General features: G+C 35.1%; 2 protein-coding genes across 5 annotated transcripts; one reads left to right on the top strand and one right to left on the bottom strand.

Moving 5' to 3' along the window:
- Positions 1–715: 715 nt before the first annotated feature.
- On the top strand, positions 716–3,230 carry LOC105786390 (GDSL esterase/lipase At5g03820). Its single transcript, XM_012612785.2, has 5 exons — positions 716–1,194; positions 1,290–1,420; positions 1,533–1,766; positions 2,101–2,356; positions 2,769–3,230. The coding sequence occupies exons 1-5, from the start codon at positions 951–953 to the stop codon at positions 2,960–2,962; spliced, it is 1,059 nt and encodes a 352-aa protein (XP_012468239.1). The 5' UTR covers positions 716–950; the 3' UTR covers positions 2,963–3,230.
- Positions 1,822–10,527, bottom strand: LOC105786388 (E3 ubiquitin-protein ligase UPL7). 4 transcript variants are annotated; one of them, XM_012612778.2, is made up of 15 exons: positions 10,411–10,527; positions 10,150–10,272; positions 9,811–10,051; positions 9,075–9,667; positions 7,410–8,387; positions 6,996–7,330; positions 6,454–6,732; positions 6,109–6,361; positions 4,882–5,052; positions 4,710–4,802; positions 4,461–4,568; positions 4,231–4,347; positions 3,911–4,000; positions 3,664–3,773; positions 1,822–2,370 (listed from the first exon to the last, which is right to left on the bottom strand). In XM_012612778.2, the coding sequence occupies exons 1-14, from the start codon at positions 10,432–10,434 to the stop codon at positions 3,690–3,692; spliced, it is 3,489 nt and encodes a 1,162-aa protein (XP_012468232.1). In that variant the 5' UTR covers positions 10,435–10,527; the 3' UTR covers positions 1,822–2,370; positions 3,664–3,689. The 4 variants fall into 4 exon arrangements, 3 of the variants coding, with proteins under 3 accessions (XP_012468232.1, XP_012468234.1, XP_012468235.1); XM_012612780.2 differs by having other exon boundaries at positions 1,822–2,365; XM_012612781.2 differs by lacking the exons at positions 1,822–2,370; positions 3,664–3,773; positions 3,911–4,000; positions 4,231–4,347 and having other exon boundaries at positions 4,467–4,616.
- Positions 10,528–12,485: the final 1,958 nt, after the last annotated feature.

The following is a 12,485-nucleotide window of genomic DNA, read 5'->3' as shown; positions in this document are numbered from 1 at the left end:
ATCCCTTATATGTACATCAACAAACCCTAGTGAAGTGACCTCATTATTTGGGATAATAGTAACCCTCACTTCAAAAAGATCCTTCTTAAAAGGAAGGATTCATATTTAATGTGGTTTGTTTAGGCTAATGTGCAATATTGATGAAAAACATGCCTTTAAATGCAAGTTTAAGATTTATTGACCTAATTTTGACACTAAAAATATAGGTAAAAGGAGATAAAGAGAAAGACTATCCCTTTACGTTGTAGTCCAACTCAAAAGGATTTTAACCAATTAGGTCAACCTCTATGCTATGTTAATCGAACTTGGGTGAAAATGTCAGACATGTAATGCATATGATTTTTCATGTATTTGGAGTCTTTGGAATCAGGATATACTACGGATACAAGTGTGAGACGCAGAGGACTTCATGTATTTGGGGTCTTTGGGATCAGGATATACTACGGATACAAGTGTGAGACACAAGAGTACTTCAAGAAACAAATTGATTTGTTTGGGATGGCCGATGTGATCATGCTAGTTGAACAAAAATGGCAAAATTTGTTGAAGACACGCCAACTCTTGAACGTTATGCAAAATGTGTGGATGCACACCGAAGGGGCAACAACCAAAACTCTTTTTCGAAAAAGTAAATAGAACTTTTTAACTGATTCTAATGTCACCTAAAGAAAAAAAATTTAGAACACATACAAAATGATTGTCACTTTGTTTTTATAAGCCTAACATGCCTCTTTCTCCTAGAAATAAGCACCTTTAATGGAACCATTCTCATAAAGACATTTGTTTCAGTTTGACCATAACTTTCACCTATGGCTTTTTCTCCTTAAATTCTCCTTCACCTGCCCCTTCTTTCACCCCATTCACTTCTCTTTTACACCTCTCTCTCTTTCTCTAGTATACATGCATTGTGAGGTTTACAGTTAAGTCAAAGAGCAAAAGAGAAAAGGAAAATGAGAGCTTCAAGTGAGTTTTTGGCTACCTTGGTTCTTGTGCTGGTTTCGGTTTCTTCAGTGGCTCATGGAGATCCCCTTGTTCCTGCACTCATCATCTTTGGGGACTCGGTTGTTGATGTGGGGAATAACAACAATCTCAACACACTTATCAAATCAAACTTTCCACCATATGGAAGAGATTTTGTTAATCACAGGCCAACTGGAAGATTCTGCAATGGAAAACTTGCTACAGATTTCACTGGTAATGTTTCCTTGAGAACCCGTACCTTTTTTTTCATTAATTTAGGTTCCTTCACCTTCTTCTCTCATGGAGCTTTTTCATTCTTGCATGCACAGCTGAGTACCTTGGGTTTACTTCATACCCACCGGCTTACCTTAGTCGAGATGCCATAGGAAATGCTCTCCTGACTGGAGCCAATTTTGCTTCAGCTGCCTCTGGTTTATATGACAGTACTGCAAACCTATATGTAAAACAATTAAGATCCCTAACCCCTCAATTCACCCTCTTTTTCTCTCTATGCTCTTTGACTCTGAAGCCTGATTATCTAACAAGATGAGCTGATTTATTGGTTTTTGTAGCGTGCCATAACATTGACCCAGCAGTTAAACTACTACAGGGAGTACCAAACGAAACTGGTGAACATGGCAGGAAACAATGGAGCCAACAACATAATCTCTGGTGCCATACATCTTTTGAGTGCAGGAAGCAGTGATTATATTCAGAACTACTACATCAATCCTCTAGTTAGCAGAATCTATACACCCGATCAGTTCTCTGATATTCTCATAAGATCCTACACTACTTTCATTCAGGTATCATTTAGCATTTGTATTTACTTACAGGGGCTATTATGTTTTCTGAAAACGCTTATGAGGATCACGCAACTTTTAACATATATAATATCTGGACCATTTACATGAGAAATTCATGTCTGTTGTGAATCATGTTTGTATGTATCTCTATCCATTCAGGAAAGTAGACACCATGTTACAAGAAATAATATACTTGTGAACTGTAAAAAAAAAAAAAAGAATTTTTGTATGGAAGCTCAAAACAACATTTATTGAAAACAAAAGAAAAAGAGAGAAGCGAGCTTCTTACATACTGGTTTTTTTAAAGCACACAACTGTTTTATGATTGAAACAGAATCTGTATGGACTGGGAGCAAGGAGGATTGGAGTGACAACCTTACCACCAACGGGTTGTTTACCTGCAGCCATCACCCTATTTGGTGCTGGAAGTAATCAGTGTGTTGCAAGGTTAAACCAAGATGCCATTGCCTTCAACAATAAACTGAACAGCACGTCACTAAGCCTACAGGACAGATTGCCTGGTCTCAAACTTGTGGTCTTCGACATATACCAGCCTCTCTTGGACATGGTTACAAAGCCTAGTGATAATGGTAAACCACCTATTCTGCAATAGAGTAGTTAGTCAATACAATGAATCAACCTTCCGTATGAGTAGGAAAAATTAAAAGATAAAGTTTCCGTGGTGAAATATACTCCGCTGCAAACTTGAAGTGAACTGAATCAACAAGATCGGATTTTCCGAAAGTAATTTTCAATTACCAAATTTCATTCTTTAACCAAGGAAAACCTAGTATTATAAGATAAAGTTTTACTAATAATAGTAACATGACACTAGTAAAATTTTGGGTTATTATCTAGTCATGTATATCAACTTCATAATGATGTGGATCCTTCCATTGTTTTATTATCTAGTAAACTTGCATGATTTGGCAGTTGAATGAAGTGACTCATTATTCATTAATATACTTTTTCCCTGAGAATTTGGTGTTATTATTGTTGCAGGTTTCTTTGAGTCAAGAAGAGCTTGCTGTGGAACAGGTACACTAGAGACCTCCTTGCTTTGCAATTCCAGGGCCCTAGGGACATGCTCCAATGCTACATCATATGTATTTTGGGATGGATTCCATCCCTCCGAAGCAGCTAACCAGGTCTTGGCAGGCGATTTGCTAGCACAGGGAGTGTCCCTCATATCTTGAAGCTATGTCATAGGAAGGGGGTAAAAGGAAAAAAGAAAAAGGAAAACACTATTACCTGTTCCTGTAATCTTCTCATATGGAGGATATTGACATTACTATTAGTCTAAAATATGTACTTCGTTGGTACGACTGTTTTAATAGGATATTTTCACATGTAAAAACTCCTTATTTATGCTTTTAGCAGGGGTATATCGCAGCATTTCTGCCAGGGAAGTTAATTTATTGATCCTTGCCTCAATAAAAAATGATATGGTTGCTTTGTGAATAATTTAGTTATAGCTTTCTTCAAGCATGCCAGCAAATGCAGGCTGTTGTATAATATAGACATATGATAGTGTAAGCATTGCACTTTGGGATTCACATCTATAGCATAGTCTGCCCTATTTAGCATGCAACTTTGGGATTCACATCTATCACATATTCCTACATAATCAAAATTTGTGAATGATGAAATCATTTAATTATGCTCAAGATATTTAAGGTCTTCCACAAGCAGGCTTCATTTTCTATTTAATCAATTCTTCCATTCTTGTAACAATTCTCTGTTTATCCGAACAGTCTCCAATGTTAACCATAAATAAACTATATGTCAATTAAAACTTGAAAGACACTTGACCTTTAGCACAGACATACATAAAATTTTTAATATCTTAAAATCCTTATGGTAGATAGAAATGAATTTAGATAATAAGAAAATTCACCTGCGCCAGTTAAAAATCTCAGGTCCTTAAGAAAGTTCAAATCCAGCATTAGAATTAATTGCATAACGAAGCTTTGCTTTCAGAGTACTTGACCGCTTGTATGTTGGAAGCTGTAACCATCCAATAGAGAAAGAAAACACAGATATGAGATGATAAAAAATCACTTGTGTTAAAGTTTGATGTTGTTATGGAGCCTTTAAACATAGTAATTATTAAACTGGAGAGCATCCATCCCCCATTATTGTACCTTGAGAGTGTTATAGCATGTAGAAGCTGATGGAAGTCGCTCCACATCTGAACCTCCGATTGCAGCCCAAAGAGGAGCATCACTTGCAACCTATACAAGATCAAGAAGATTCCTGACTTAGTTTCAATTGTAGATGAGATTTTAGGATAGTCGTGTACCCCTTTCTCCATTTACAGTTATCGTTCATCCCTGCCCTTTACAATAGATTTTTCTTTTAAATCTTGGGAAATTTCTTCCTTTTTTTTTTGTTTGTTGCAATCTAGTTCACTAAATTAATTAAGTAGAAACTGGGAAAACTTTTAACAGATATAACAGCGAACCTTATGAATTGTGAAAGCCGGCTGCAAGTATTTGAACCCCAATAAAGGAGCTCGCGAACAGCTGGTCACAAATTTTAGCAGCATACAACGTTCTTTGGGCTCAAAATCATTCATAACCTAAATGAAATTTAAAACAGAACTGTATTCATGCAGCAGTTTACATGATTAAAACATTTGAGGAACTAAGTCAAACATGAGAAAAATCAATTAAACTTCCATTATGCTAATACCTCCCAGAAAAGTTTAACAGTTCGACTTCCCTCAGAATAGCCACCAGTATACCGTGTATTATTTTTTAAATCATCAACATCAATATCATGGTCTCCACCAGAAAGCAACTGCATACAGGCAGTAATGTGGGTCAGCATTGTGTGCTATTAGTCAGCCTATCAGTAAGTGATAAAAAGAAAACTAGTCAGCCCATCATTAATTAATACTATTCACAATTATGACTCCACAAAGAAGCATCAGGAGTATACCTGATTAAATTCACTTGCATTAAATAACTTCAACCAAGATGGAGATATAAGATCAGTTAACCCCCTATAAAATGCATTTGAAAAGGGAAGCATCTGCAATCCAACATTGAAAACAAGTTAATAGATGCATAGACATATTTCTATAATATTTATGAAATAAATAAAGATAGACCTGTCGGTTGAGTTTGTAAAATGCCATTGCATGAACATACTGCATCTTATTCGCATTAGTCACACAAACATCCTTGCCACCAGGTTTAAGCTCAATAACATGCCGTTTACCAAAAGATTCTTCAGTAACAGTGAAGTCTAGACAGAGATCCTCAACATTACCTTCATAGTGCTGCAGTTAAAGTATTCAACAAGATTAAAAAGTTGTAAGATTTTCCTTTACATGCATAGATCTCAAACATTAGGACCTTCGTGTACAGGAAAAAAATAAATAAATGTGTTACATTAAAGCAGACAAGACAAGCAAATACTAGATCCTTAATCTAAAAGAATTTAGATCATGATGCAAAGGGGGTAATACTTCCAGTATCCTAGAAGAGTGATGTAGGAAAAAATGGAATGTAGCATCCATAAGATGGGATATAGGTTTTGTAGTCTGTTCTCCCTTGAGGAATATTTAAGCAATCGCAATGAGCAGAAAGATTGGCAAAACTTTCTATTTGAAAAAGTCAACAAGTTGAGCCTGGGTATGTAACCATATAGATGGAGAAATACTGCACAGAGAACATATAAACATCACATTCTCTTTTAGTTTTTTTCTTTTCCCCCCTTTTGAATATATAATGCCTTCTTGCCTTTCCATCTCAAAAAGTCTATTGTTTCTTCTTTAGCCTCTTCGTCATTCTTTATGTTCACCGTTGATCAAATGATTGGTGAAGCTTAAAATCTTCTCCCATTTTCCTTCTCCCCGTAGTTTATGGAGAATCCATGTTATAACGAGCACGAAAAGAAAATAAAAAATTTTGTCCTCCAAAAAAGATAATAAGGAAATATCATCAAATATCCAGGAAGCAAGCTAGAGGAATTTTATGCCTTGGTTTCAGTCCTTGTTGACTTGATCAAATAGACGAAAAATGCAGACATTATATACTTCATCCTATCACTTACAGGAGTCACTTGCAGATTAAACACATATCCCACCTCATTACCTTCCCATGGCAGTATCTTGCTAATTCTTGCCCAACAATGAGCTCAATATGCAAAGCAGACCCAGAAAACTCATTTCCATTAACCCTTCGAAATGCAACATAAACATCAAGTGGCATACGAACTAAAACTATAAAGCTATTTGTCTAGTCAAAAGATAATTTAGCCATACTAGGAGAGTCGTCTTCAAAAAAGAATAAAGATCAAATTGATAACACATGTGATCTTCATGAGGGCTAACCTTGACATACATAAGGTTCCGGTAGAGCTCAGGATCAAGTGTTGACAGTTCATCAAGAAAGCTATATCGGCCTAACAGCTTTTGCACAAAAACATGTGAAAAAGAGTAATCTAGTAAGATTCCTTCATAAAGTGCTTTACCAACAACCCTTCCAAGGAACTCAATCATCTGAATACCATTCTCTAGAAATCTTGCAGCTGCATTAGGTATTAGAAGTCTGTCTGAAGTTGATGTTTGGGAAAATAATCCATACCTTTAGATAGAAAAAATAAATTAACTTTAAAAAGTTTAAAAAAGAAGGAAGAATAAAACAACTTTTTCAGCATAAAAACCAGTACAACTTACTCAGGAGCAAAAGCTGCTTTAGATATATCAGTTAAAAATTCTTTAGATAATCCACCATAATCCAGACCAGCCTCTGGGAGGCCACATTCACTAACAAATGAAACATGAATTGATGACTTCAACCTTGAGCCAAGTGAATTTAATTGTCGAAAGCCATCTTCAATGACATGACCTCGACGAATTACTATCTCAATTGATCGGGAACCAGGTCCAGCTACTTCACCAGCCATTCTCCGAGAGACTTTATCCATGCTGATAAACTCCCTAAACATTTGAACCCTGCCAAAGATACAAACTATGTCAACCAAAAGGCTTTGGCTCGATCAAATAAATTAGGCCATTCTATATCTAGTAATAGGAGGATTTAGTGATCATCTAATATATGTCCGATGTAACTTCTCATTTGAACACAACAACATTATGAGCACATTCAAAATAGAACCATTGACTTTGTGGTAGATGAAATTCTGGTGAACAAGGTGAGTTAAAAGTGCATACCTAAATTACATGGTATAGCAATTAAATTTCTTAAGATTTAGTACCTTTCTTGAAATGGAAATACATGTGGCATACTGGTGATTACAGAACCCGTGCTGTGAACAACAACAGCATCCTCTGATCTGATATTAGCTGATACAACTTCATGAGTTCTAGCAGCTACTGCAATGGGAGGTCGGCTCCTTCTAGCTGGTGAAAGCCACAAAGCAGGGGGGCAGAACTGGTGCCTGCAATCCCTTTCATATATTAGATGCAAGCATCTGATGGCAGAATCCATAAGGGAAGCATTTTGTTGGCCCACGCTACAAGACAGGCCATTATAGACCAGTGTATTGAGCATTGAAGCAATTCTTTGTTGTTGCTCCAGGGTGAATGGAACCTAAATCATGCACAAAATACTCCAATGAACAACAGAGACAAAGATAGAAAACTGAGAGATAATTAAATAACCAGTTTACCTGTTTCTCATAAAACTCTATGTCATCAAGAACTAACAGCAGATGAGAATAAGTGGCACAGAACAGATGAAGCAGACATGACATATCTTTTGAAATACCTCGAGGACCATGCCTCAAAGGCTCTACGTCCCAAACATCAGAAGCATCCTCATCAACCTGATGATCATCAGCTGGATCTGAAAAATCAACTTGTGATTTGCCAGTTAACTTCTGCAATACATTAGCCCATTTACTGACTCCGTCATTACTGGCCTGTTTTAGTTTTTTATCAACTCCTTTTTTCTTCCCTGAAACTTTGCTTCTGGCATAATTAGCATCTCCAATGGTGTGACTATTTCCTAGGAAAATGGAACTTTCTAGCACTCCCCAAAGGTTGCCAAGAAATCCAGGAGTGAAAGATAGCATATTGAGAATAGGCAACGGTCCAATCATGGGATTGAATGCCGCAAATATCCTAAGCATGTATGAGTAAAAATATGCAATATCAAGCAATCTCAAGTTCTCCAAAGATTCTAAGTTGTTTGGAGGTAGGATCTTGGTCTTACTCTCATCTGTATAAGCATATGTTTTTGATTTTTCCAAAAGCTTTTTAAGATGCCATTGCTGACAAACAGGTCTAAATAGGTCAATAAAGGATGTCTTTAAGGACCCACATATTGTCTTGTTCTCTTGGATACTGACAGGTGGTTCATAAGCTCCATCATTGCCTTCAAGATTCTGATTCCCCTTTTCGTTCCACCCAGCATCATGAAGCCATGACAATAAGTTGTCTGCAAGAATGGTTACAACATGGACATAGGATGCATATTCGAGACCTTGATTTAAGGCTCCAGAATGCAAAAAGTCATTCTCACTCCCAGCAGCTAGGCCTATAATGTTCGCAAGAGCCCAACCAATTGGTGGAACTGCATTCAGAGAACAGTCCATGCTAAACTGATCAATGTCTGACATCATTCTGACAATTTTATCTTTTGAAGTCTGTCATCACCTGCCATAGTTTGATCAGTTCCACATGCCTCAAATCATAGAGTTGTCTAATAAGTAAAACAATTTGAAATTTAGGGTTTTTCAACATGAATTGAAGGATAAATAGTAAAAGAGCATAAATGAAAAGGCAACCTAGTATACAAGTAACGGATTTATATGAAAGCCACATTCTATAAAATATGATATTCTAGAGACAATAAAAGCAAATCTATGCTTTCATTTGAATACAAAACGAACCAAGTTAGTAGCACTTTGCACATTTGCATAGAACTTCCAAAAGATGCAATAATTAGTGAAAATAACCGCAGCTTGCCCCAGGGTACATCTATTAGTCTCTATTTTAACTAGTAAGACTAATGCTAGCTATGGCTTCATTGATTTCAGCTTGCTATATAGGAAGCCGGTACATGGCCTTTGAAAGGAGTACTATATTGAGTAACAATAAAAGTAGGCTATATATGAACTGAATTGAATCATAGAAAAAAAATTTTATATAACTGCCAACAAAGACAAGTAATGATGACTGAGAAACAAAAAGAAAAAAAATAGCATCAAATGCTTGGATAATATGAATTTCCGTTAGCATAACTAATGGTCATATGCATGATTGCAAAGCAAAATTCTTGAAAATGCATGAGAAAGAGGACACAGGGAGATTGGGATTTAATAGGGTATTACCAGTAAAAGTTGCAAACATGGTAAAAGAGTAGACTTGTGCTTTAGAGCAGGTAGAAGAACAGCTGGTACACGTTGAGTGAGCCAAGGAATTGTGAGTAAGTACAAACAGTACTGCTCAGCAGCAGAATGCACATCAAACTTAATACAATCAGCTGGGTTGAAGGTTGTCAGACTAAATGGGCGAATAGCTATAGTAATTGCACTTGCGCTGATCAAGAATTTATCATCAGTTTGGACAATACTTTTCACTTTAGCAGAAAAAGAAGCATCCATTCTGCTTATATATCTTCTCAGAGATGCATAAAGACCACTTCTATAACTACCCATAAAGCTAACAAAGTTCTTCACTGCAGCATCTGCAACCCCAATATTCTCATCATTAACAATCTTCCAACTTTTCAGATCAGTTAAGACAACAACAAAACGCAATGCAAGAGATGTCAGAACAACAATATCTTGACTTCCTGCACGAGACGTATCACACTCAGAGAGAATAAATGAGCAGAGTGAAATCAGCTTTCGCATTTGGTACATGGATGTTCTTCTCTGTTCAGTCGTGCCAACAATCAGGGAGCAAATATTCTTCCTTGAATCTATCCAGCGAACAAGGAAATCAATAAAAACTGTCTATTAACCTAGCCAAGATAAAAAGAAAAGGAGGTCCTACATCTAATACATAGCAGCACATTTCATAGAGCAATGGATAATTGAATTCGATTTAAAAGTATTAGCATACCAGTTGAATTTATGCTTTCCAAGAGAATCCCAAAGCAAGTCTGCATACATTTTAATTCTCTGGCAAGAATCTTTCGTTGCCGAATGGATAAACGTGTAATGAAGAAAATAAAAGGCCTTAAAACACTGCTGGAAATCAATTCCCCGGTCAGAATTCCAGCTTGATACTTCACCAAACTTTCCCATTCTTCTTGAAATTTCATAGCCACTTTCCTTGTCTCACCATAGCTTCTCCAAACTTTCTACAAATATATATAAATTAAAAAAAAAACCAGAGAAATTTTAATACAACTCAACTTAATTGAAGAAAAAAAACACAGAAACATTGTGAAAAGTAAACCTGGATAAAGATTGAAGCGGAGGCAGCTTTTCTTGCATAATTGCGATGCTCTCTTTCTTGAGAAACTTTCTCAAGCAGCGCATCTCTTGATATTTCTCTTGCGCTTGCTCCTCTCAACGATACCTGAATTTGGGGTAACCCAATCGAGGATTTTAACATTTAATGAAGTCAGAAAAGAAGAAAATACAAATATTTTAATTGTATATCTGAATCATTAGAAAGCCCTAATCGAATTGATAGATCAAGCGAAAGGCCCCTAACCTGTTGTTTTCGAGGTTCCTCCATCACTGAGAGATGATTATCCAAAGGAAGCTAATCGAAGCTAAAATATTTTTGTTTTTTTTCCTTAATTTTTGTCAGTTTTTTTGTCAACTGCCAACAAAAAATCGAATTTTGTCTTGGACGGTTAGATTCTATTTTGGTTCTTGTCTTGGATTTTTTGGTTAAATTTGTATTATTAGTCCCTGTACTCTGCACAAGTTGTGAATTTAGTCCCTGACCAATAATCCAATTAGTTGGATTAAAAAATTATTAAAAATTAAAAACCCTATTCAATTGTCGATTCAACCATTTTTTTTTAACTAGTTCAACTGGTATGCATTGATTCTAGGTCTAATTGGTTCAAAGCCATTCTTTGGACTAGGACCCTAGGCAATTGGTCTGGTCTAGTTCAAACATCCTTGGTGTTATGCGTAAAGTTGTTGATTTAGTCCATGTTCTTCAATTAGATCATTATTATAACCAGTATTTTTTTGACTTTCTAAATTTCAACCTTAACACAAATGTCGTATTTAAATCTATAATTGACATCTTTTATGAGTAATATATTAAAATAGCAACATGACATGGCATTATATATATGTGATAATATGTTTATCATACTAAATTTTGAAAACAATTAGAGGCGAATCCATGGGGCTGGCCTTTTAAAAATTTTAAAATTTTGAATTAGTAAAGGTAAAATTACACTTTGGCCCCTAAAATTATAAAAATTTGATTTAATCTTTTAAAAATTATAAAGATATTAACTATAAAAATTAAAATTGAAATTGAAATTAAATATTTTAGTGACTACACCGTTAGTTGTCGTAAACGTGGGCTTTTCCTTTAGTCTAATAATAAATTTAGCTCTCAAATGTTTACACATTCTATTAATTTTATCCTAAATCTTAAAAATTCAACAATTTTAGCACTTAGTGTTAGAGAATTTGTCATTTTAATTTTAATTCTAAAAATAAAAATTTAGCCCTCAAAATTTTAAATATTTGTCAATTTAGTTCTAATTTTTCAAATTTGTAAATATTGATAACTAAATTTGTTAATTTTGAACAGTGTGTTAAATTGAATAATGTCTAATTGATTTTTCGATAAAGTGAGAAAAGTATATAAAGGTGATAAAAGAAAGGTTGAGTGATACCAAGGAAAATTTTAATTAAGAAGTATGTTGTGATACATTAATTTAAAACAAGGCCTAAATTGTAAATATGTGAAAAGTTTGTGGCTTAAGTGTAAATAATTAAAATTTGAGGGTAAAAGTGTAAAAATAAGTAAGTTAAAGGATCAAGAATGAAAATAACTCAATTTGTTATGACATGGACTTGGCATGAAGGACTAAATTGAATAAGTGAAAAATTAAGATTGATTAAATTACAATTTTACCAAAAGTGAGAAGTGATTAAATGAAAGAATGCAATATTTATTGAGAAATAATGTAGTTGAGAATTAATATAGAGAGCATGAATTTAGTAGGACAATATTGCATGATTTTACTTTATAAATTTATTTCAAGAATCATAAAAAAAATACATAAATATATAGGATGGTTTATCGGATCAACCTGAAATTAAATTAGATAAATAAGTTGACCGTACACCGGTGGAATCATTCCCAGCTGATCTTCATCTTCTTGAACAGTTGAAGAAGCTGGGAATGCTTCCACCGGTGTACGGTCAACTTGTTTATAAACAACACCCAATTTACTTTAAGGAAGATCCAATAAAACATCCTGGTGCCATATTGAAATCTCTGAGCTAGAAATAAGGAAGAGGAAGAATATTGGGTTTGGGAGTATTGAAAGACTAAGTTGGTTTTATCTTGTTCTTTAGAGTAAATTTGACATCTTAATGCTACCTTTTGTGTCATCTTTGGTATATGTTGACTTTATTCAGAAGATGGGACTTGGGGAAGTTACTCAAATGGAAGTTTGCTGCTTCTTTGACAGTCTGGAGCATTTACCCTTACAGTTTTCCTCATTTTTGCTACTGCATTTGAGGGCTTTCTCTCTGGTTTTTGTGGTAGAAAAGCATTTACAGATTGGGGTTTAGAGTCATGATTAT

The sequence above is a fragment of the Gossypium raimondii genome, chromosome 1 (assembly GCF_025698545.1).
Source record: "Gossypium raimondii isolate GPD5lz chromosome 1, ASM2569854v1, whole genome shotgun sequence".
Taxonomy (NCBI): Eukaryota; Viridiplantae; Streptophyta; class Magnoliopsida; order Malvales; family Malvaceae; genus Gossypium; species Gossypium raimondii.
This window is presented reverse-complemented; position numbering and strand designations above follow the sequence as displayed.

What these genes read in the sequence shown, in the direction of transcription:
- LOC105786390 (XM_012612785.2), top strand. Translation starts at nt 951, where the DNA reads ATGAGAGCTTCAAGTGAGTTTTTGGCTACCTTGGTTCTTGTGCTGGTT. An exon ending in ACTTGCTACAGATTTCACTG is followed by an intron (nt 1,195 to 1,289) that starts GTAATGTTTCCT and finishes TTGCATGCACAG; the next exon opens with CTGAGTACCTTGGGTTTACT. An exon ending in TACAAAGCCTAGTGATAATG is followed by an intron (nt 2,357 to 2,768) that starts GTAAACCACCTA and finishes TTATTGTTGCAG; the next exon opens with GTTTCTTTGAGTCAAGAAGA.
- LOC105786388 (XM_012612778.2), bottom strand. Translation starts at nt 10,434, where the DNA reads ATGGAGGAACCTCGAAAACAACAG. An exon ending in AGGAACCTCGAAAACAACAG is followed by an intron (nt 10,273 to 10,410) that starts GTTAGGGGCCTT and finishes CCCCAAATTCAG; the next exon opens with GTATCGTTGAGAGGAGCAAG. An exon ending in TAGAGTTTTATGAGAAACAG is followed by an intron (nt 7,331 to 7,409) that starts GTAAACTGGTTA and finishes TGCATGATTTAG; the next exon opens with GTTCCATTCACCCTGGAGCA.